This window comes from Pleurodeles waltl, chromosome 11 (genome assembly GCF_031143425.1).
Source record: "Pleurodeles waltl isolate 20211129_DDA chromosome 11, aPleWal1.hap1.20221129, whole genome shotgun sequence".
In the NCBI taxonomy this organism is placed as follows: domain Eukaryota; kingdom Metazoa; phylum Chordata; class Amphibia; order Caudata; family Salamandridae; genus Pleurodeles; species Pleurodeles waltl.
Window position 1 is genome coordinate 28,807,256 of NC_090450.1, and position 26,346 is coordinate 28,833,601.

The 26,346-nt window shown below is 42.0% G+C and overlaps 1 protein-coding gene across 2 annotated transcripts in view; it reads left to right on the forward strand.

Moving 5' to 3' along the window:
- Positions 1 to 26,346, forward strand: part of LOC138265292 (cytochrome P450 2J2-like) — a 177,360-nt gene that overhangs the window by 123,382 nt on the left and 27,632 nt on the right. For both annotated transcript variants that reach the window (XM_069212897.1, XM_069212898.1), the window contains exon 7: positions 1,239 to 1,426. In XM_069212897.1, the coding sequence (XP_069068998.1) occupies positions 1,239 to 1,426 (188 nt within the window). The remainder of the gene's footprint in view (positions 1 to 1,238; positions 1,427 to 26,346) is intronic.

The window sequence follows — 26,346 nt, forward strand, 5'->3', positions numbered from 1 at the left end:
ATATAATTCACCCCTAAGGTAGGCCCTGCTCAACCCACAGGTTGAATATCTGTTCCATCCCAGCTGCTCTATCCCAGTACAATCATGGATGGAAACTCCCAATATATTCATGATCAAGAGCACAAAATCTTTGCTCTTCAACCTCAACACAAATCTCAACCTTCCATTCCACATAGACACCTTTGCCAAAGGAGCTTAATTTTACATGAAACACCTGTTTGACAACAGACCCCCCATACCAGCTAAAGCTTTCAAACAAATATGTGAATCCTAAATCCATTCCAGACCATACTATGGCAACACTTTGCCATCTTGCCCCACTACAAGCAGCACTGTAGGCATCAGCCAATCTGGTTTCTTGAACAAGAAAAGTTTGATCTCCTTAAATTGCTAGTTAAAGAAGGAGAATAATTAAAGTGGCCTGCATCATTAACAACACTATACACCCTACCACCCAGAGCTACCTTGCAGAACAACTGCTCTTCTTCTGATGATAATGAGAACCCTTCCACTTGAACTACAATTCTTTATTAAAAAGGCTCTCCAGCAATCTTGTTATGCGAGTGAATCCATATTGTGGTATTCTGTCCTACTATTCATCTGAACTACTCCACAGTACAGGATCAGAAAAAAACAACAAAAAACAACAAAGACTTTTGTTTGAACAACATTTCACAGTTTTATCTAAATCTCATAAGCAATAAGACTGACCTAGACGCATCCTTCTGAAAATGTTCAAATTTTGTGTCTCTTACAAAGGAATATGGTTACGTCATCTATGTCTATAAACTGTTCTTCTGTGTTCCAATCCCTGAATCTCTATTTTCGTATATTTTTATCCTATATTTCCTGATCAATTGTTTACTCATATATGCAAACTATTCCTTTTTCTTTAACTTAAGTAAAGTGTTCTGACATCCAGGGTCATACAGATATAAATAGATTGGGAAAAAATGTGACAAATTCTAGAAAACAGTCAGTGTTTTATATGTTACCATATATCTTGCATTTTTATAACAGCATCTATGTCATTTCACCTAGTAAAAGCATGTGACCATAGTACTCTATAAAAAATAATGTGGATCGTTGAGTGAAAAGAAGAGGGCAAGATGCTACTCTAGAACTAACAGTGGGAACATTTTTATAACTTTTTTTATGTTTTTTGTTTTACATATTATGAATTATCCTAAAGTGCTTATTAATTATTCAGACAGTAAAATGTAATTGTCTGTCCCCAGAGAAAATCCAGAAGGAACTGGATGCTGTCCTTGGAGAGGAGAAGACAATCCAATATGAAGACCGGAAGAGGCTTCCATACACCAACGCAGTGATCCATGAAATTCAACGCATTAGCAACATTCAATCAGTCGGCTCCGCTAGGCAGCTTGTGAAGGACACTTCTTTGGAGGGATTTCAACTGAAGAAGGTACAAACATACTGATGCAGGTAGAGCAGCTTCTGCAACTGTCTCATACATAGGTTTTTCTACTCTCTATGTTCAGTCTATTACGATTTGAGAGATTTGGGGGGGCATTCTGAATTACCAGGGATTTTACAATGTGACTAATTACAGGATTGAAAGAGTTAAGTGTTGGAAATGATGCTTCCAAAACCTATTTTAAGGTAATTGGGTTTGTGTCTCCTGGGCAGAGGACATTGACACACTTCCTTAGTTATCTTAACGCTGGAGCCTTATAGCCAGAAGTACCAACCTGGGATCTGGGGAACTAGGTTCAAGTTCTTATATTGGATCAACATCGACATGAGGACTCAAACATGTTCACTCAGTATGTCAGAATGTTTTACTGTTATGGATGAGGCTGATATTTGAAAACTCGCAAAAATACAATTATAGAGTCTGAGGATCTGGGTGTATTATGTGATATGGCCAGGTAAGCTTTCTTGGATTCAGTTAGGCTCAATTGCAAAATCTTACGGTCAAACCTTGTTAGTTGTGGCTTCCAGCAGTAAGGCTTAAACAAAAGAACTAAGAGCCAAATTTACAAAGTTTTGGTGCAGGGCAGCACAGCAAGTCACCTGGCTGCACTCCTCTGCATTAAAGGAAAGGGAAGGAATGTGCTCTATTTAAGCAATATGGTGCATTCCTGTCCTTTCCTACTGTGCAGGCATCGTTTTGGGTACCTAGCTTCAAAGCAGGCACCCTTGCACCATCCTGCAAGGTTGTCTGTGTTGCATGCAGGATTGTTTTGCAGAATGCAGCACATACAAAAGAGGAAAAAAAGAGGAGAATTAAAGAAATCTTTCCTCATTGCGCCTCACCTGGGAAGCATAGGATTTCAGCGCATCTTCATGTTTACATGGGTTAGTAAATATGGGATCCACTAAAATTCATGAGTGTTGTATGGGAACACCCATCACAATGGTTATTGAATGTCACTCTTGAGCAAAGTAAGGCAAAACAGCAATTTACACGACCTTGCCTTACTCCATACCTATGATGCCATTCAAAGCAACGCAAAGTGACTTTGTGTGGCCTCTTATATATGGTTGTAAGGTTTGCGCTTCCACTGAGTCAGTGACGCAACGGCGGTACAGTAGCACAGCAAGAAAGAGACACCATAACAATTTATAAAAATAGAGTATATTTTTATGAATTTGAGTTAATTTTAAAGCATTTAATAACTGTTAATTCTACCCCAAACAAGTATTGGTGAATTTAAAGTTTGCAAACTTTTGAAAAGTTTGAAAGCGTTTCTTCAGCAACTCTGGCCCAACTTGGGTGACCACATCTGACCAGGCAGAGGTCTGGGTGTCAGTAAGGATACTTTGGACAGGTACTTGGCCAACAGAGCCTTTTTCAGTCCAGTTTCAGCCTTTAGAACATGACTACCATAGTTGACAATGGAGTGGTCCTGATGCTGGGGACGTGAAATGAAAAGATGCTAAAAGGTCATCCAGGTGCTGTGTCATCGACGGGGTTGTTTTTGTTGTGATTCCTCGGCCCACAGGTGAAGTGGGGCAACTTGGGCCATTGAGATCAGAGTCCCACGAAGTCCTATTTGAGACCGTAGAAGGCCAACTGCGGCTCAGCTACCAGCCTCGAAACACAGCGGTCGCAGTGAAAATCCTTGATGGGGGCTAGGGTCCCTCTCGGGTGACTAGTCAGGACTCTGACAGAATTCCTGGGTCTGAGTTACTCAGGTGTAACGTTTGGCCATCATTGATTGATCTCTTGGGGTGCACAGTGGCTGTCAGTTGCAAATCCTCAGAAGTGGCTACTGCTTTGCAAGTTTGGGCTTCTTCAGCTTCAAAGTCCCTAGTGCTGTTCCAGTGGGCCAGCCGACTGACCCTTGGAGTCACTGCTTTGATTTTCTGGCATTGATAAAGTGTGACTGAGCCAGGAGCCACAGACACAGTCCAAACTTCATGAGTCCAAAGTGCAGTAGGTGCAGTCCAGCAGATGGTGCAACCTCTCTTTGGGCAGTTTCAAGGGCAGCAGGACAGTCCTGCTTCAGTCCTTTCTCCAAATTCAATGTGTACTAAGGTCCAGGATATCAGAGATGCTGTATTTATCCCAGGAAAGTGCCCTGAGGGGACAACATGATCACTAGGCAATGGGCTAGTAGGTCTCCTCTTTTTTTATGACAAAGTTATGGCAATGTGTGGTATTTGGAGTACAGTACTCTTGCCACTTTCAAATATCTGAACCTTCCCTTGACTGTGAGGAGCTTGGTAGCCCACCCCAGAGGTGTGGTTACCTAAGGGCTATGCACCCACAGGAACACCGGTGTAAGGATGGGTTTTCCCTCTCTGGCCCTGTCTCTAGCTAGTCTACATGAACAAAAGGCAGTCTGCTCAGGAGAGTTATCACCATTTGTCCATCAAAGGCAGCTTCCCCTTTGAAGCTCAATTTATGGGCTAATAACTCAAGTGGCTTCCTGAGAAGGGGAGACAACACCTAGCTCTACAGTAGCCTGTCCTTGTTCCTAAGCCTAACATCTCCCCAGGCAGGCAGACAGGCAGGCAGGCAGACAGGCAGGCAGACAGGCAGGCAGAAAGCTGTCCGTTGGCCAGGGCCTGTGTGAGCCCACTAGACCAGCTGGGTCACAGTGTCAACTTTGTAAAAGTTGTAAAAGTTGCATTATTTTAATAGTCATATCAAATTCGACTTGAGTATCAAGTCAGGTGTACTGCCATGAGTGGTTTAAGATCTTACAGTACCCTGTTAGCTAGTCCCATTCAGAAGTTAGCCAGGCTGGGATGCGAGCCAGCAACCCCGTGTTAGCCAATGGGGCTATTTACATTTCCTCTGCAAACTTACAACTTTAAGGGTGTTGCTGCTAAGACATATATAAAAATGCAACTCTGATTTAAAAATATACAGCTCCCTGCCATATGGCTCCATAGGCTTTCCTTAGCAGACACCTACATATATTATTAAGAGAGTAGGGACTTAGCCATTAATGGTAATGACAAAGTCAAACTGGCAGTATGACAACTGCCCTTCCAACGTGCAGGGGAATGCTGGAAGCTATTTTGTACATTGTCACACACAGGGTGGTACTAGGGACTTATAAGTAAGTCAATATTTTCCAACTGGGATAGCCATTTTAACATACCTTTTCTAATGAATCATAAAACTGGCACTGCCGTCTGGGTATTAGGCCTAAGGTCACTCTGAAAAAGCCGATAAACAGTGGCTAGGAGTCCAAATGGGGGCAAAAAGTAGAGAGAAATCTGAAAAAAGCCTCTTTCCTTACATAGCGCCTAAACATAACTTCTGCAACAAAAAGAACCCACTCATTTTGTTTATTTACTGCAGTGTCCTCTGTAGGAAATGCTTTCAGTTTCACAGCTTTCATTCTATCAAGTTGACATTCAGGTGTGCAACAAATATGTCATAAATGCAGAATGTTAGCATACTAGTTGTTCATTATAACACTGCAGTGAATCTGCAGTAGAATATTAAGGTCAATGGCCAGGATGCTGCTGGTCTTAGAAGTACATGTTTTTCTCAGCATACTATAATTTTTTTCTGACACTGAGGAGGATGATATCTGAGAATATATAGAACATTTCATCATTTTAGATTTATAAACCATTAGCCATAATTTCTGTGACAATGAACCCTTCATTTTGTTTATGTTTGAAGGAAATGCTTTCAGCTGTCCAGTTTTGATTCCATCAAAATGTCATCCAAGTGTGCCATGCTTTTGATTTTGTCATAAACACAAAATGTTAGCACTGTAGGTGTTCATTAGAACACTGTGACAAGGGCATAATTGACATCCCCTCAGGCCCAGTGATGAAGCGAGACCCCACACCTCATATTCTTGATTGGGGCTCCTCAGCCTTGGCTTCCATTTTGTTGACTGACCTACACTATTGTTTTAATATTCTGTTTGCTTCCTGTTTTTGCACAGATGTTTGAAGCTTTCAGTTGGTAAATGGGACCATATGTCCAAAGAGCAGCTGATTCCTCCAAGATGCTTACTGTATAGTGTATAGCAAGGCATTGAAGCAGTTCACATGAGCACCAATAACATTACACAAGGTCACATTCATTTTTCAACGCACAGAGAGAATAAGTGATGTGCCCAGAATGACAGAATGTTCAGCCATGTAACACAGGCCACTGAGACCTCCAAAGCCTTCAGAAGGACCCTATTCTAGCCAAGGCAATGAATGTCTGTTAGTCATGGGAGACTCGTGGACCTCTTCACATTCTGCTAAGGAACCCCATCATTTTAAGTGATGTCACTGCACTTTAGTGAAGCTGCACCCGGTATCAACAGTCAGACTGCTCCTGTTGCTGGAAGTACACATTTTACCCAGAATCTTAGAATTTCTTCAAGCATGGCTGAAGAAGATATCATGAGCTTATTGAAAATGACCCTTCATTTTATCTTCTGCAGCACCTTACATAACCTGTGTGAGAAAATCAAGAAAGAAAATCATTTTCTCTTAAACATCTTTCAACAAATCCCAGCAGAGGATCAGCATTCCCCAAAGGGTAAAAATCACCTTAGAACACAACAAAGGAGGCATGGTGAGGCCCGCACTGGCTGTACCAGCCCAAGAGGCTGGACACTGGGGTCAGATTTTGCTGTTGGCGGCTGGTTTCTGATCCTGGTAGCCTTCACCACTAGAAAGCAGGTCACACATGGGCTCTCATTACAACCCTGGCAGACAGTGCAAATAGGGCGGTAAGACCGCAAACAGACCAGCGGTCTTTACCGCACCATTATGACATGCGCGGATTTGCATGTGCCAAACCGCCAATGTCCCGAAACCGCCCGCCACGGCGGTAACGACCGCCAGGCTGGAGACAACGGTCTTCAGGCTGGCGGCTGTCACTAGTCTGCTGGCCGTATCAGGACCCCGCATACCACCATGGATTTAGTGGGGTTTTCAACTGCCACGAAATCAATGGCAGTATGCACCATCAGTGCCAGGGAATTCGTACCCTGGCACTGATTGGGGTCTCCCCCTCCCCCCCCTCCCCTTCCCCTGAGTCCTCCCCCAACACTCACGACCCCCCTACCATCCCCCAAAGGTAGTAGGACCCCCATCCCCTCACCCCCCTTGAAATCCCCACACATACCCCCCACTTCCCTACACACACGCTCACACCACTCACACACCTACACGTGCACATACATGCACACATACATACAAGTTACAGTTCCACCACACACATTACACCCCACGCATGCATACACGCACTCACACAACCCCTCTACACACTCACAACACACCCCATGCACGCACACAACACCCCCCACTCCACTCCCCTAACGCACGATCACCTTACCTGTTCTGGTGACCCTCCGGGAGGGAACGGGATCCATGGGGGCTGCTCCGCCGCCACCACCCTGTCACCAGAGTACTGCCACGCCGAATACTGGGTCGTATTACGGTGGGCAGTGTTCTGATGACGTAGCGGTGATGGTGGAGCAGCCTCCACTTCCCCTCTGACCGCCAGTATTGCTGCTGGCAGCTCTCCATCCAAAAAAGGGCTGCCAGCAGTCATAATATGGTTGGTGGAAGACCGCCATCACTGGTGGTCTTCGGCCCGGCGGAACCTCAGCGGTCTTCAGAAAAGACCGCCGAGTTTGAAATGAGGGCCAGGGTTTAAAACCATTTGTTTTTTAAAATTGATTGTAAATGTGGCTAAATAAGTTCTGCTGACTCCTGCCTCCAAGTACATCCCCATGAGCAGCCCTGGCATTGGTCTGGGTGGGGGTATATTGACACCTGATATTGATTATCCTGGCTACAAGACCTGTCTTATATTCACAGTAAGTTTTTCCTTTGTCATAGTGCTCGAGGGTGTGGACAAGAAGGTAGGAAGCACTGTTTCAGAACTGGTCTTTGGAAACCTCTGGGTAAGGAGGCTTCCAGTTAGCGAACCGACTTTTCAAAACAGGAAGCAGAAGAATCAGAAAGCTAAATCCAGGAATTTAAAAGGCCCTATTAACTTTAATGAAATTAAGGCAACTGATGCAGATCAAGTTAAAACAAAGCCATTTCTTACTTAAAAAACTGGCAGTCTCCTGACACAATTTGGAGAGTTGGCAACTCTGGTACTCCACAAAACACTAAAGAGGGAGTAAGGAGGAAAATTATATAAGAGCAGGGGCTTACCCTCCTACAAAAACATATACCTTAAGACAGGATCTGGAAACTGATTTGTTTCCTTAACAAACCCTCACCCACCAGGGTTACCCCTTGGTGGCATGCTTCATCATTGGGTCCTTCCCATTTCGCTGCAGAACGGGGCGTGCTGCAACCAATGAATTACAAGAGAGCACTTTATATATAATCTACTATGATGATGTGTTATAGAAGTGGACGGCCATAAAAAGATAAAAAACACCTGCCTCCTAGGTAAACTAATGTTTTAATATCTGCCCTGGTGGCAGCATGGTTGAAATGGGGTGATTGGAAGGGGAGGTGGGTGCTCAATGAACCTGCCATCCTATAATGTGTGGTCTACATGTTTCAAGCCTACACCTCAGCTTTCATCAGGACCAAGAGTGACTCGCTGGTGCCACTCCTCACATGGGGAATACATACCCCAGTTGTGTTAATGCATAAATATACTGCACCTAGCTATGTTGAGCTTTGGTACCTTGCATTTTATGGAATAGGTTTGTAAATAATGGATCCTCTGGGGGAGGGGGTCAGCTTCTAGTCACACTTACTCGAAAGTATCACTCCCGCCCGTCAACCTTTGTTCTGCCTACCTGGGGTCCAATAGTGGACTCCACATGTCGTGCTGCCTCTGATCATGCTCTGGAGTTAAGGCTTATCCTACCTTAGCTGCAGGTCTTCAGGGGTAGCTTGACTACTGGCATCAAAGGCCACATGTGACAGTGACATGCAATTGAAGGGGGGGTTGCATTCTTACATGTAGACTCCCTTCACCAGCCTGGGCATCTTTCTTCACCAGTCTGCCTCTGGGTGTTGACACTCCCTACTTCATTGAGAGTCTACCTAAGCTGGACACTCCACTGGTTGGTGGAGGTTGGATTACCACCCTGCGCTTCCTATACCACTGCATGCTTAGATGTGAACCATCTAACTGTGAAAAACAGGCACACTAGCAACATCACAACAACAAACAATGTGTTTAGACTTTTAAATAAAATATTACAAAACAGTGCTAGGTAAGAAAGAGGTGCTTTGAAAAAGTCAGTGTACAAATGTAATTACGGTTTTCTTTATTTCTTATGCCAGTGGGGTCTGTCTTAGCTATACATTGTTTTTACAGCATTGCGGCCATAATTGCACCACTTAGTTTTGTTTGATTACTCATCTAAAACAATGTCACCTCTGTTAAACAGCAGGATAAATCTCACCCTGAAGCAAACATCCTACCAGAGCTCCCACCAGGGCACCTCCAACCATTCACAGCATTTTAGCTAACAGAAGCCTTTTTATTTGCCAAGATTTATGAACCAACAGGGGCTTGTGGAAAGCTAATTTAGAACTTTCAGAATGCAACATCCTTATGACATGTTAACCCACCATGGGCCAGTTAGCAACTTCGCTGGGTAATCTTCCTTTACTTGCAAGAACCTCACACTGCTTTGACCGAGACCCAGGCATAGGACTTCTGTGATAGACCTCATGTTACAAGGTACTCATAGCTCTGAAGTTTCCCTGCTCTGTGTGTGACTATTTAGGCTAATTCCTCTTTCTTCTTAGAATTCTGGGACTTGCAGTCATATTCAGCCTAGTATAAAACCAGAACTACAAGCCCGATTTAAGAATGTCATCCTTTTGGCCCTGATCACCCCCAAACTGTTTGGACTAATACTAGTGGTTACTGACTCCGGCTGTGCCCTGGGCACTACTGACCAGTCCCAGAGCCAGTGCTCTATGTAAAATGGTATATGCAAATTAGGGCTAAATATAATTGGCTCTGACAAACTACCTATAAATCCCTAATACATGGTAGGGCATGTAGGTTTAGGGACCCCACTACAGATAGTACACCAACAGGTGCACTGCTGTTGTGTCCAGTTTCCTTTTAAAGGCAGGCTTTCCTCGCAGAGGCTTTTTAGTTCAAATGAACCCCAAATTCGACTTTGGAATTGAAGGTACTTTTAAAGTCTCAAACTACCTTATTGTTACATATAAGTCACTCCAAAGTTCTGTCCTAAGCGCCCCAGGGGTTGGGTGTTTTGTAAACATAAGCAGGACCTTTATAAAATATGTTTTATAAGCCCAGGTGAGGGACAAAATAGCCAAATTTGTTTTTCCTTATTGTTGTGCATTATCTCCATAGGCTAGCATTGAGAGACTTTATTTTAAAATAATAATTTCCGCAGGAAAGAGCTGAATATGCCATGTTTATTATCAAAATAAAAGTTATAGTAACTCCAACAACTTGCCAAGGTTGGATTTATTATAACTAGTACCCAGAAATAGTTTTAGAAATGAAAGTTGTCCAATTCAGCCTTGTAGTGATTTTTTCTTGTTGGTCAGCCTCTGGCAGCCTGAGTCAGGCTGCCTTAATGAGGTGTAAAGTGGCATGGGCTGAGGCAAAGCAAGCATTTGGTGGAAGGAGAATTGCTGAAGCAGACAGCAGAGCATGATGGGGGAAGAGTAGCCAAACTGGTTTTCAAAGGAGGGAAAGCTACGTGCCACCGAAACTGTACCTCCTCCATTTCCTGCTGCCCCAGCTAAATGGGAGCCCCAATAATTAAATTAGGAGAGGGGCTGGAAGGGGTGAGTTTGGGAAACTTAACCACACTAATTGGTGGGTTCAGCCAGATGCAACCTCTAAGGAGAGATTTTCTCCATGTTAGATTTTTAAAGAATGTTGCTCTCTGGGATTGATTTTTGCCACACTTCGCAGGAAATTGTCATCACAGGGAGAGGCACCCTACAAGCCATTGGTCAGGAATGCCCCCCTGCTTGCCACCCCAGGAGCAAGGATAAATATGGCAGAGCTTCCCAGCTTTTCAGATCCCTGTAGAAGAAGATACTGAGAAGAAGGACTGCCCTGCTGAATCCCGTGTCTGCACCTAAAGGACTCCATCCACTAGGACTGCACCAGCTGCTCACTCTGGGCTTAACCTAAAATGACTGAGCCTTACTTCTGCAACTCCAGGAGTGGGGTCCCTGTTTGCGACAGGTAAAAAGAAGCTGACCAGGGTCCCCTGCATTAAGTCCTGCAAGAAGGGCCCAGCTGATCAGCGTCCAGTGGCCATTTGAGGATTCTGATCAGGTGCATTTTGGTAACTATAGTCCCAACTTCCAAGGAACAACTCAGAGCTTCTGGAACCTTGGACCAAGTTGTGGACACCCCAAGGACCCAAAAAGGACTTTTGGAAGAAGATCCAGAAGTTTGGAGAAGTTTGAATCAACTGTATAAAAAAAGCTCCAGAAGAGGACCAACACATCGCTGAGAGTCACTCTGGTGACGGCAAATCGCAACCCAGGCTGAATTTCAGGATCGTACCGCTAAAGTCTCTGGAGCTCCAGGCTTCCAAGATTTTGACCGGGATGTTGCTGGAAACCAAGTGGTCATTGTTGCATTGGACCCTCATCCTGAAGAGGACCTTTGCTTGACGAGGAGGAGAAAAGTTCCAGAAATATTTTCTAAGTCTGAACATAAGATTTTGACTGAGAACTCCCACTCAGTTTATTCAAGTAGGGCTCCATCACAGCTTGCCTCAACTTTTGACTTTGTCCTGGTTAAGCGTGAACAGATGTCTGCGGATGACGCTTTTTGCTTTTAGGCAGTAGAAAGTATTTTTTACATTTTAAGTTTAAAAATTCATATCTTTCATTCCCTTCATTCGATTTTTGTTGTTTTGCTGACATTTTCAAGATAAAAGTATTTCCTATTTGTATAAATTGGTGTTGCATTTTTAATGTGTCTTGTGTTTTACTTATTCACTGTTTTTGTGATATTAAATGCTTTATACATTTGTCTCCTAAGTTAAGCCTCACTCCTTGTTGGCCAAGCTTCGAAGAGTTGAGCAAGGATTAATTTATTGTGACCTTGACTGGACTTAGTGGGGGGTTGTGGCCTATTGCTAAGTGTAGGTACCTACGTGCCCTTTCCAACACCCAAGATTTCTAAGAAAAATAAAATGCAACTAGGCTTACTAGTTGCACAAGGATCTGGTATACCTGGCAGGTATGTATAGTGAGCAGAGTCAGAGACCACAGGTGAAGAAAGTAGATCTAATGGAACAAGCTCTCATGTAGATATATCTCCCCATTCCACTCAGGGCTTTAGTTCAACTACTGTTCCAACGTGTCCCTTTACAACAGTCTAAGGAATGCTCAAACTAATGCATTTCAAAATAGAACACAGACACCAGAAGACAGAGTAAAGCAACTACAGAGGATATACACTAGTGGTGTAAAAACAACAGACTGAGCATAGAACATATTTCTCAAAGTATCAAATATTTTTTTGTAACCATGAATACTACATTGATTCCTTAAAAAAAAAAAAAACTACTAATAGTCCAAACTTTACTCTGAGTGAATAAACTACTTAAACATAAACATACGTAAGTAAAACCCAAAACGTTCAAAAAAGTACACTTTAAATGTAACTGCTTTATGATGACTCATAGGTATTCTGTGAGACCTGACACTGCTTTGTACAGGTGTTTCAGGAGAAGGAGTATCAAAACTCTTAGGAGCATCTATCTGGCCATCATTGTGCACATTGGTCATTTTAAAGACGGGTGCAGATACATTTTGTCTTATGAGTTCATGTTGATCATCAAAATGCATTTCTTTAGATATTTGTGTCATTCTAGACACATTGCCTTCATTCCACCAGTAGTGCCTAGTGGTAAAGCATTACCACACACTTTATCAACTTTTGCGGGTTATTCTGGGTTGCCTTACTTGACGAAGCTGGGTGTTTTGAGGCGTATCTAGTCAGATACTGTTATAGGGACATCTTTCATGTTTTTGTTTCCATCATAGTAAATTTTTTGTTTGTTTTGAGATTTTTTAACAATAGATCGAGTAATGATATCACGATCTTGGTTAGATGCCCCGTTTTTCAATAACTTTGACATGCAAGCAGGTCTAAATTGTGTAGCCGTTTTTCTTCCTTTATGAGCTTCAAAAGGAAACACACCTGTACTTGAATGGGGCATGGTTCTGTAGAACCATAGCATGGTCTGTACTACAGAATTGACAATACACCTATAAGCTAAAGTCCACTGTATACATTCTCCTAAAACACAATTGTAATGTTCTACTAAAACATTAGTTTGTGGTTAGTATAGAGAACTCTTCAAATGCTTGATGGCACTATATGAATACACCCAAAGTTGTGGACACGGAGGATGTTCTTATCATCTCCATTTATAGCTTAGCCTGGGATGTGAACGTAGAGGTGTCCATAATAAAGATGCAGAGTGATTATTGGGGCTGAACTTGTACACACTGTCTGAAAGCCATGTGAGGGATAGGCCTCTTTACAGCAGGTTAAGCAAAATTAATGTGGATAGCCTTGTCTGCACATCGTGAGGTGCTGGTCTTCCAGTGCAAGGGGCCGCAATGTGATGATAAGAACCAGTAGATGTCCACCTGCTCCTCTCATCAGTATGGCGGTGGTACAGAGTTCACTTGTTTCCGATGCATGAATACCTTATCCAGTCCAGGTTCTTTTTTCCTTTGCATTCAAGAATTGTTATTCTGATTTCTGTTGGGATAAACAGGACCACAATGCAAAAGCCAAACCCAGATTGGATGAATTTCTCATGTATGCACAATAGAACCTTGAGAGCTCCCCAGACTCATCTTGTGCTGGTTGGGCTAGTTTGCTGCTCTTACTTGCTGCACACAGTATGGAGGCAAGTCTGACATAATTTGCCATGGCTGCTTTTGATTCCCAGTCCAGTCCTGGGGATGGCCAAGGCAGAGACCTGGGAAGACATGCCCTTTCTAATGGCTTCTGCAGGGCCAGGAATTGATGTCTCGCAAGGTTGAGAGTGCCTTGACGGTGGGTAGGGCAAAACACCAAATGAAGAGGAACCAGGCCAAGCCTGATTTATGGTGCCATGAGGAGCAGTGTTTTGGCAGCCGAGAGGTCCTGACCAAGATGGCCACCGAGTGATTTGATAAGGTCGGGACAGCAGATCAGAAAGAAGCGGAGCATGGTGACACTCAACTCTGAAAGAACACTGTCTCCACCCATCTCAGAGTAAGGCCATCTGTGAAAATGGAGGAAAAGATTAGAGTTATGGGGGTACAAACCTAGGCTTCCCTTGAAAAGTCCAAGAGTTTCCAACCCGAACACATTAGCTACTACTTCCTGCTACAAGATCCAATTTCAGGACAAAAAAGACTTAGGGGGCATATTTGTACCCTGTTTGCGCTGAATTAGCGTCATTTCTTTGCGCTACTTCAGCTCAAACTTAATTCCATTTTTATGTTTTGGTGCTAGACATGTCTAGAGCCAAAATATTGGAATTAAAGTCATTTTTTGCCTATGGAAAACTACCTTGAGTCAATGAGATGAAAGGTAGGCGTTCCTGGGCTAAAAATGACTCAGAGGCCCTAGCGCCTTATTTATCATCCCGTGCAAAAATGGTGCACAGAAGTGAGGCTGGCCTAAACAATGGCGCTAAGCTTGCTTAGCGCCATTATTTAATGCCTGGGTCAGGGCAGGCATTAGGGGACCAGTGGGCACATTTCCATGGTGGAACACCATGGAATAAGGCCACAGGTACCCTCCCCAGACCCCAGGGACACCCCCACCCACACCAAAAGGGCAGCAGAGGATGGGGGGGCCCCATCTCAGGTAAGTACAGGTAGGTAGAGGTAAGTATTTACCTTTTTTTCAATGTGTCATAGGGGGGCCTAACTTTGGCCCCCCTACATGGCATTGTGCCCAATGGCCATTCCCAGGGGACTTAAGCTCCTGGTAATGACCATTGGGCTGGGGGGCATGACTTCTGTCTTTACTTAGACAGGAGTCATGTCCATGTGGGGTGTGCATCTAACAATAGCAGTAGTCAGGTTAGAGTCATTATTTTGGCTCTAACCTGACTAGCGCCATTCTTTCACGCACAACCTCCAGTTTTCCCTACGCCTCCCCCACCTGGTTAGCGCCATGTGTTTTGACATTAACCGGGCCTTAGCGCCGGATTGCGCCATTCCTTAAATATGGTGCCCGTCTGGCGCTAGCCGGCGCTATACTTTTCGACACAAACCTACGCTACCAGAGGTTTGCGCCAAAAAGTATAAATCAGGGCCTTTGTTTCTTATGATCCCAAGTCAATGCTATTCCTGTGGCATGCTTCATCATTGGGCTCACACCTGATGCAATTGTTGTCATCCAGTGAGCTCAATTCCACTTCTGGCGGAAGGACTTTGAGATTATAGGTACTTCTCTTCCACTGTCAAATTTCCTGTTGAAAAACCCATCTATTTTTATTGTGCGGAATACCACATAACATGTTCAACAAATCAATTATTTGAAACTTTGAGTCTGTAATCTTTACCCACCATGATCCATGTGGCCATGAATAACCACGCCTTTTAGTAAAATTAGAAAGTTTATTTCCCTATATTAACATTGTTAATATCACGTAAATTAATCTCAAAACCAAAAGATAAGCATATACAAACAACACAGGCTGACCAAAGCGTCAAAAATATCTCATTTTAATGAATGCATTAATTATTAGGCATTCAAGAGTTACAGTGCAAATTAATAACATCAATAACTGAACAACAGAGATAGCATACATTTAGATTCAACAGATGAACAAAATCAATTCTTTGTTTATAACATTTGTCAACACATTGGACATACTAACTAACTCTCCAATTAGAATAGCATGCTTGGGCTTCATACAAAAGTAATGTTGTCTAAAGTTAATTTGGAAAACATCTAACTCAGGTTCTATCAAAATAGGGGTTGGTACCTAAAAGAAAGAACAGAAATCTACAAAAGAGACATTAGCATTTCGTATACCTCCCCTCAGTCGATCAGCAAGCTGCGATTTCTTCGTCAGTTCGACATCTGTCTGGGCAGCATCAGCAATGGGACAGTGAAAGGGATTGGCTCAGCCATGGTTGGGCTCTAAGTTAACTGAACCAACTTAGAAAACATTAAACTAAGGAAGCAGCATCAACAGCATTAACATCTAAGCAATGTAGACAAAGGACAGAGAAAATGGGCTCTAACAGGACAAGAATGAAAAAGTGGCTGCCTCCTCTTCTGCAAAGTGTAGTACAGATATACTAAAATCCATAAAGCATTTTCTCACTCCATCATTGGGCAGAAAATCGTACGTTCAAGTAGATGCAATAGTCTCTAAATGCTAAATCTAAAATATGACTCAACAGTCTTTCACACGTTAATGATTGGCTCCTCTTCTCCCATTGCCATCGTCAGGTTCGTCAGGTAACTTATGTTGCGATCCTAGCTCCAGTAAGTGCAGCCATTGTCCAGGCCTGGGAACATCTTCTTCTCACACATCAATTCTACAAAGTATCAACTTCTAGTACAGGACAAATTAATAAGCAGATCTCAATAGAAAAGTTTAAGACATTTACAAATCACTTGGTCAGCGCCATGTGAACAGTGGACAATATTAATCTTCAGCTTTCACAAAACATTTACGAACATTTATAAGGCAATGGAACATAACATGAGGCTTTTATCAAGTAGGCCCAAACCTCATAATTAATCACTGCCTAATATTATTTAAGCAAATACATAACATTAATATATTATTATAATCAACTAATACATTTTATTGTACATGTAAACATTATTTAAACTGTAAGTGTGACTTCTTTATTAATTGTTGTACGGGTTATGGTATGCACATTCTCCAAGATGCACCATTTTCTCTATGTTATCGTAATTCGTGTAAATTCTTAGCCATTAATCAATGGACATTTATTGGTAATTAATTCAGCTTTCACTATACAGGTATAGAGTACATGAAAGAACCCCTGTCCTTATACCTTCCAGAAAATGTAGTATTCTGAGAGACTGACCCTCCACCTAATCCACCTAGTCCTTCCAATATTGGCCTCATGCAATCTGCAACAATGACATCTGCCTCTGATCTTGTGTATGCAGATACAAACGACCTGAGAATGTTGCTGACAGGCTGACAGGAGTGGTATGCCTTGAGACAGATTCAAGTATGTCTCATTATAAATGTTGACGAGATGAAGAGACTTTAGAGAAATATTAGTTACCTGCAGAAAAAGAAGATTTCTTACAAGTTGGACTACACTTTGCACTTACACTTCACTAGCCATAAACACTTCCTAGCAACAAAAGGAATGCAGGATCCTATAGGGCTTCTGACTTCAAGAGAGCCATCACCTAACCAACTTCATGGTCTTCCAGGAGAAACAAGAGGTGAATGGTGCACCCCAAAATCGAATTAAGAACACAGAGAGACCCCTAGAATCCTTAGACAACAAAAAAAGGAAACCCAATCTCACTCCTCCTCTGAAATGTAAATAGGCGTACCCTGTCTGTAGTCCCATTAAGTGCACAGGGCCTCAACTCGCTTATTAAGCATATACATATCTATATCTATATATACATATCTATCTCTCTCTCTCTCATTATTATATATATATATATATATATATATATATATATATATATATATATATCTTCAATGCGGACAATAAAGCAGATGAATCCTTTGGAAATAATTTGTTTCTTTCAATTTTTTCCTTTACTTTTTTCGGATGGTGATCGATAGTATGCAACGATATGGTGCAGCTGGCTCGGTGAGCTGATTTCATCGTTTTACAAGACATATATATATATATATACATGTATATAAAACGTAGTGACAGTCACCACTAGGTAGTTAATGTTAGGACCTAGTTTCTTCAGAAAAAGCAGTTTATTACTTGCCTATTTCTTTGATGCTGCTTGACGAAACTTCGAAAAATGAACTATAAGGTAACTATAACTTGCACCTTCGCCATGAACTGCTAATCACCCTAGATATTACAGCATTCATGAAAACTTCTATAACATCATTAAGAATATAAATGAAACATTAGCACTCAAAGTGTTGAAGAACAAAATGTACATGGCGGGGCACGAGTTATAGTTACCTAAAAAAAAAAAAGAAGAACTTAAAAAAGTAAATAAAAAATTGAAATTCACTGACAAAACACAAAGGTTACAGGGACCTTATAGTTAGGTTCTCAATTTACTCGTACAAAAGCACAGAAAGTCACCAGTTATAGTTAGAGTTATTTCAAGTAACTATAACTCGCGCCCTAAGGTTACTATAACTTGCACCCTTGTATTCACTGATAACTACTCAGAGATTACAGTGCTCATGGCAACTTCTATAACGTCATTAAAAATATAAATGAAATATCAGCGGTTAAATTATTGAAGAAAAAAACTGTGCACTGTGAGGGCGCGAGTTATAGTTACCTTACGGCACGAATTATAGTTACTTGAAATAACTCTAACTATAACTGCTGAATTTTTATAGTTTGGATATTCAGCTGTCATAGTTAGTTATTTCAAGTACTTATAACTTGTGCCCTAAGGTAGCTATAACTTGCACCATCGCCGTGCACTGCTAATTACCCGAGATATTACATCACTCATGAAGTCTTCTATGACATCATTGATAATATTTTCCGTAAAAATATTGATGAGGAAACTGTACATGGTGAGGGTGCAAGTTATAGTTACCATAGGGCTTGAGTTTTAGTTGCTTGAAATAATTTTAACAGCTGAATTTCTTTAGTTTTGTGACTGTAAAATCTTAACTTAACTATAATGCCCCTGTAACCTTTGTTTTTTTTTAGACTTACTTAGGTTTTTATTGTATTTCCTAACTATATCGCCCATGTAACCTTTGTATTTTTCAGTGAATGTCTAGGGCATTTTTAATGTTAAGTAAGAAGCCCATAGCAATGTACGGTGGGGGATGCTGGACGCAGGGCGTGGCGTGGCATTGTGCTGCCCCTGCCCAAGCTTGCTGCTCCTGCCCCCTCCTCCTTGCCATCCATTGTCTAAGTCCAGGCCCTGCTACCTCATTACAGCCCTGTGTGGCTGATATTCTGCCACGAGCCTTCCGGCCTGCCCTGAACAGATAGCTTGCTGCCACATCCAACTCCTTCCTACCCTCGGTTTCCGAGTCCGTGCAGCTACCCCCTCTCACCTGCCTTACATGATCCGATGTGCTGCCTCTACCCCTCCCTCCTGCTGTTCATGGACCATTATGCTGCAACTTTCTCTCCTTCCTGTCCAGTATTGTCAGCTCGTTGCCCTGGCCTCTTTCTCCTCTGCTCTCTGTTGTCCAAGTACATGGCTCTGTCCTCTTCCTATTGCTTCCCATGGTCCGTTGTACTGCACTGCCATCTCGCTTGTCCTATGTGGTGTATTGTGCTGCTGCAACCCCTGACGTCTGCCCTGTAAGGTCAGTTTGGTGCTCCTGCCCATTTCCCTCCTGTTCTCTGCATGTGACTCCATGTCCCCACCCCACTCCTCCTGCCCTCCGTGATCCAATAGGGAGATTTTGAAAAAAAACACATGTGAAGGTGATTTTCCCAATTGACTTACATTGAAAAAGAGGATATTTTATGAAGGAAGCAGATAAAATAAAGCCCCGGTAGTAGTCTGCCTGAATTGGGTCTGTCGGCAAGTATTGTTGTACTGTCGCTTCTCTCAATAATCTGTTATATTGTCAAACCCTCTCTTGCTGGTCCTGCATGGTTGGTTTGTTTCCCCACCCCCTTTTCCCCTGCCCTCCATTGTCTGTGATGTTGCCACTGCCCCTCCTGCCTGCCCAGGGTGGTCAACTCATTGCCTCTGCACCCTCCTCCCTTCCCTCAAATATCCAAATCTGTGCCCCTGACATTTGCTTCCCCGCAGTATTCTAATGAACAACTAGATTGCTAACATTCTATATTTATTACAAAAGTGTGGCACACCAGACATCATCTTGATGTAACCAAAACTGTAATACCTAAAGCATTTCCTTTAAAAATTATAAAAATGAGACTGTCTTATTCCCATAGAAATTGTGGTAAGTGCTGTAAAAAAATCAAATGAGGACATATTTTCTGAGTTCTCAAATAGTGACAAAGTACGATTAGATCATTTCCTATCTTTATTTTGTTTTATCCAGTTGATCAATTGATTCTTTGTTACATTTAGGGGCTCATGTAAGTAAAGCACTTCAAAAACTTCGGGTTAAGTCTGCGCTATGTAAAACTGCAAAAAAAACAAAGAAAAAGCTTTTTGCACACTTCTGTAGGTGGGATATATTTGGGCTACATTTGTGTGATATTTGTGCTACAGCTAGGCTTTTTTTTTTTCTCACTACTACAGTATCGTCAGTAGAAAATGCTTTCAGTTTTCCACTTCGGTTCCATCAAGCTAATGCTCAGATGTGCCACACGTTTGGCATAGATTCAGAATTTTTGCACTCTAGTTGCATATTAGAGCTCTAAAGAGAAGCTGCTGATCACTATGGAGTTAACTGTCAGTCTGCTGCTCGTGTTAAAAGTACATGTGTCAGTCTGCATGTCAGAATGTTTTAGCGAAATAAAAGAGGAAGATACTTGAGCACTCACTTAAAACATGTCCTAATTTTAATTTCTACAGCATGAACCATAATTTCTATGACAAAATGAACTCCTTCATATTGTTCCTTTCTTCAAGTATTTTAGTGAGTGCATCAATGTGTGTGCGGGTCTGTGAGTGGGTGCATGAGGGTGTCAGTGAGTCTGTGACGTCTGAGTGGGTGTGTGCGTGGATGTGAAACTATCTGAGTGGGTCTGAGTGGGTGCGTGAGGGTCTGACTGGGGCTTGGAGTGAGAGCATGAGGATCTGGATTGGTGTGTAAATGGGTGCGTGAGTATCTGAGTGGGTCTGTGAGTGGGTGCGTAAGTGTTTGAGTGAGTGCGAGTGAGAGAACTGATTGAAAGAGTAAATGAAAGAAACTGAGAGGGAGTTTTCTAGGCTTTGATGTCTGATATACCTAGAATGAGATATTCGTATGCAATTTAAAATACAAACTGTATTTTTTTTTTTTTTTAATATCATATTTTTTTTTGTTTAGAAAAAAATGGTGATGAGTCCACGCAGACTCAATATCCCAAAGATGAGCATGAAGGTTTGTGACCTTCACACTGAGCTGTTGGGTTTTCTTTTTTTTTCTTTTTTTTAGCCCTTTTATGGGCTTTCTGGGACCACAAAGGCGTCATCAAGGGCTCCCCATTTGGTCCCTATTTATTCATTCTTTTCATAAAGAAAAAATAATAATAATGAAAAGCCTTTACGGGCTACCTGACACTGCAGCCTCAAGTCTTCCCATGCAGTGCCATTGCTTCAGCAAGCACAGAGCTGCTTTGACCCATAGGGACCACCTTTCTTTATTTGAACATTTGCCCCGGGGGTGATCCCTGGGGCAGTGTGGGGCCGCGCAGCCCCAAACACTAAGAATACAGTGTTGTCCCAGGGGTTGGTGGTCCCCAGGGCATGGGGTCCCATAGGGACCCCCTTTCTTTTTTAAAAATATTTGCACCAGGGGGTTCCTGTGGCATTATTCATGTTTATCGCCCTCAGAGTGGAGGTTCCTGGGGCATGGGGGGGCCACAGGCCCCCGATTTAATCACATTTATTGACCCAGAAGTGGTGGTCCCTGGGGTGTGAAGGGGCCACAGGCCCCCTGCCTGCATAAATTACATTCATCACTCCAGGGAGGTGGTGGTCCCCGGTGCAGGGGGAGGGTGCTGGACTGCTCCCCGCATTTTGGAGACACAGCCCTGGGGAAGTTGCAGTCCCCAGAGCAGCAGGAAGGGGTCAGCAGCTCCCCCCCACATTTGTAAATAAATGCCCTGTGTCTTGGCCCACCCAGGATCTTTATAGTAATGAAGCACAGGAGACCACACTTCATTTTTTTATTTTTGCAGATGCAGATCTGCAGTCCTAATTGTAACATTTTAAAAAATGGTTTTAAGCCCTTGACAGGATCCCTCAGGGACCCCAGAACTAGGGCTAACTGGTCAGGGTTACTTTACCTTGACCTCTTTTCTTTTTTTGTCTTTTTTCGGGGACAAGATCGCTACCAACACTTCTCTAATGAAGTGTTGCCAGCCCATCAAATATCAGGACGGGAACAGTTGGATCCACGGAGGATCTGCGTCCCTATAAATGTATACTTTTTGGCCCTTAAATTTCTATGAAACTACTGAACGGATTCCCACCAAATCACAAAAAGCAAGATCTTCATAACAGAATCCAGCTTCATGCCAAATGAGGTCTAGTTCATTCAGTGGTTCGGGTTGTTTGCGTTTCGAAAGGTCCTATGCAAAAATAAATGGAGAAAACGTGTTTTGGGACACCCCTTTTTCTCAGCCCACACTAGACAGATCACCCTAAAACTTTCAAGACAGAAGCTAAACTTAGCAAGGTATAAGTTTTGAAAAGTATGTGAAGATTCGTTAAGCGGCGCCAAAGTTATAGGCAAAACAAAAAATGCTCTTTCTATAGAAACTAGGTCCTAAATATAGCTACCTAGTAGCGACCTACATATATATATGCATATGTGTATGTATATATATATATATATATATATATATATATATATATATATATATATATATATATATATATATATATTTCACTTAAAAAACCAAAGGTTACAGGGGCGTTATAGTTAGTTTCTGAATTTACTCATACAAAGCTAGAGAAATTCAGCAGTTATAGATAGTTATTTCAAGTAACTATACCTCATACCCTAAGTTAACTATAACTTGAACCCACGGATAAGCCAAAATAAGAAAATAAAGAGCAAATTTTTGTCCATGTGTCCTATGGGGTCAGGATACCTGTATCCTGACCTCATATATTTTTTACACAGTTTGTTTTCCCACCCCTCAGAGAATCAAAATGTTGGCTGCAACTTTTCTGTCAGCTTGCGGCAAGCCAATCAGGCCTTGCTTTTCCTCCTAATCCGTGGAGGATCAGAGGAGGATCTGAGGAGGATCCGAGAAGGATCTGTGTTCTTATATATTCAAATTTGGTTTTAATTTATTAACTAGAAAACTACTGAACGGATTTACACCAAATAACAAAAAAGCCTCTTTCTGCCAAATTTGGTGTAGTTCCGTCCAGTGTATTCAGCGCTATCTTTGTTCAAAATCCCTATGAAAAAATTAATGGGGAAAATGTGTTAGAGAACATCCTATCGTCTGCAGCAAGTCTACCCTTAATAATACCAGATTGATCAGATTTGACAAGAAGTGGTACAACAGTTTTAAGGCAGGATGCTAGGACATTGGCATACATTTTGCAGGCGTAATTTATCAATTTAATGGGTTCTTTTTTGACAGAATAAGATTTAGTGAAAGCTCTAAATGAGGCTTGAAAAGCATGACAAATATTAGAAATGGATGTATGGCTAGATTGACTGAATTGAAAAAAAAATTCAAATAAAAGTAGTAGCCTCAGTTTTTAAATGTGTTTCAGATAATAGTGATTTATTAAATCTCCATCTGCCAGTTTTGGAGTCAGTATGAGACAAATCAAAGGAGGACATTACTGGTGCAAGATGTGAGATAAAAATGAAACCTATTTCACATGATTGTATACAAGTGAGTAAGAGTTTTATAACTAAATTATAATCAATTCTGGACATTGTCTGATGTGCAATAGAGAAAAAAGTGAATTAAAACGAACAGGATTACAAGTTTTCTAAGCACCAAATAATGTTTGAGACATAATGGCTGATTCTAATGCATTTGATAGTTGTCTGGTTAGATTTGCATTTAGACTTCCTACTTGAAAACAAACCATTGGTTAAAGTCACCCACCACAATGATGTTAGGGGTACTATTAGGAGCAAGTTTTACTTTAATAGTGCACCAAAAATCGGGATCAGGTTTAACTGGGGCAAAAATATTAAACAAGGAAAGGTGTTTATTACTAATGATGGCATTAATCAATACCCATCGACCATTAGTATAACATTCAGTGGATGAAACTTGTTCTTTCAATGCTTAATGACTGAGAATAGAAACACTACCCTTGCGATTAAAAGCTGGAGAAAAAAAGCCTTGCCAACCCATTGTTGTTTTAATTTAACCGATTCAACATCATTACAGTGATTTTTCTGTAAAAATGCAGTTTGGGAATTAAGGTTAGGCAAATCTGAAAGTACCTTTTGTCTTTTAACCAGATTCCCAAGTCCACAGACATTCAATGAGGCAACATTAAACATATTGGATATACCATGATAAGGGTACAGGAACATTGGTGACAAGGTGCAAAAATGGAAAGAGAAATAAAATGACACCATTTACTAAAAAATTAACATACAGCGTGACTTCAGTGACATAATTATATTGGAGGGCATATCAGCATTCAAATAATAGAAGTAAAAAAAGAACAGGAGATAAGGGAGAAAGAAGATACAGAAAAGTAGATGTAGAGACAGAGCAATGATAACAATTCCAGATCTGAAAGAAAATATAGTGAAGAGTAACATGAGACCTGGTGACACCATATCAGGAACGACAGCAGAGAAAAGGTGAAGGCAGTTATGAATAAAGCAGCCATGTATTCAAGAAATGTGAGGAGAGGAAAAGAACGAGCAGAAGCCAAAAATTCGAATTTCCGAACGTTAGTGTCTATAGCATGAGATGTAATAATTTGAAAAAACGCTTTTAAATTCACGGATCATTGAAAGATCTTGTGGTGCCTTGAAACATAATTTTTCAATGATGAAGGATGATATATCATACATTCAGCTGTTTTATTTGCAGCCTTAAAGTAAGGAAATCATTTTGCCTGGCATTTGTCCTATTAGAAAATGTCTTGAGAAATTAGTATATTGTGGCCAGACCAGATAAGACAATGTTTTTCCTTGTCAGTTTTCAAGATACGTAGAAGGTCTGGAAATTCAAGAAATAACATAAAGATTCCTCTAGGTTCAGAAGAGTGAGGGTGAGGATGCCCTAGAAGATGGGCTCACTGGATGTTGAGAGGAGGAGCAGTAGCATGTCCAAGGGAGAAATCTCTTCAGGAATTCAAGTAGGTCAGGACACTCAAGTACTTCCAGCATCAATTCCTGTTTTCAAGATCTTCCATATGTAATTTGAGTTTTGGGATTTCCGGCTCAAGAAAAGGAATCTTAGAAGCCACATCTTGACCATAGCTAACACGTTGCTCTATTTCAACCATTGTACTCTCCATAATCATACAGCGTTCCTCAATTTGTTTTTTATTGATGGCATACATAAAAGATTTTAGGCCCCTCACCTCATTAAGGATGGTGTTGAGTACTAGATTATGAGAGGACCAATAGGAGATGGAGGATCAGTTTTCAGCCTCTTAGGTTTTGTGCTGGAAGAGGTGGCTTTAGAAGATGCAAGAATGTGCAGTGCAACAAGGAATATTCTAAATGGGTTTTATTCTACCTATATAGCAAGTAACGTCTTGAAGGAACCAAGTTTGGAGAAAGGAAATAGATGAGAGGACTCCTTAAAGTTAGACTTTAGTGATATACAGTTGCAACTGTATAGTTGAGTTAGGTGAAATGAGCAATTAGAAGGCATCACAGCTCAAAGTAATGAGAAGGCGCTGTACAATGTTCAAACAAGAATTTCCATGGCATCTGCATCATGTAAAAACAGTCTTGAGGCGGAGAGAAAAAACCTGAAAGAGGAGCGTCGGAAATCTATTTTGCTCATATGTTATATAGAAACTGTAAACAACATAAAAAAAGCAGTATCATAGGCCATGTTTAAGCATTGCTATGTTGTTTCCATAAATCACTGCCGCAGCTGTAGGCAAGAAAGGTTCATATAGCAGAAAAGCAGTGGCGGTTTCTGTACATGGATATCGGGGCTCCGCCCCCTTTAAAAAACAAAGCGATCATTTTTTTTATTTTTATTAAACTGGTTGTAACTTTATAAAACAGGGGGCACTATCTCCCCCACTCACCAACACCAGCATATGTTGCTCGAGTCAACAAGTGAAGTGACGTGACGTCACATGATCACTTTAACTGCTCCCGTAGGCAGGCCCAAAGTGAGTCTATTTGCCAGGCTGACAAACTCACAGCCCTGAGGCCTGTGAGGTCATCAGCTCAGCAAAGACCAAGCATCAAGGCCTGGTCTCCACCCCCTAATGATGCAGAGGCCAAGTTAGCCCTGTGCGTTTTTCATTCAAGCCCTGAAGCGCTTAGCCTCCACGTCAATCAGGGAGTGGAGAGCATCACCCCACCCTTTTCCAAACTTGCCACAGGGCATGGGTGGGACCTCAACCCCTGACGAGCTGGAAAAGGGTATGGTAGGCAGGAAGACCAGCTTCGAACATTTGGTGGATTGACTGAGTGGTGGTAAGGGCAGAATTTTCGGCTACCAATATTATGGCGACTTTTGCAGTTTTATACAGCGTAATTAATGTATAACACTGGGGGAATTAAGTTACTTTCTGAGAATCACATAATATTGAGTGGAGGCTGGGGATTGATCCTGGTTTCCGTGTTCCGACCAAATCTGACAGCTCTAGCCATTAGGCCCCGGCTCCTCCTCTGTGTTCGGTCCTTTTTTGGGTTTTTATGTATGTCTTCCCTTAATTTAACTCTTTTTTGTTTCTGACCTAGTGAGTTGCACTGCACAGGGTCACACCAAAGGCACACTTTCCTGCTTAGCTTAGCTACCGGAAGCTCAAGTCCATGTCTCGAGGCAGCACAGTCTGCCTGGAACTCCTACTGGTGGAGTAAGGATGTCTCTGGATAGCGGAGTGGTGACTGGGAGTCCTCACGTGCCTCCCTTGGGCCTCAGAGCAGGCACGTGGGCTATGCCACCGTTGGGCGTGGCAGCCAGCCGCGGGGAAACCTCAGGGAAGAAAGCAGTATGCAG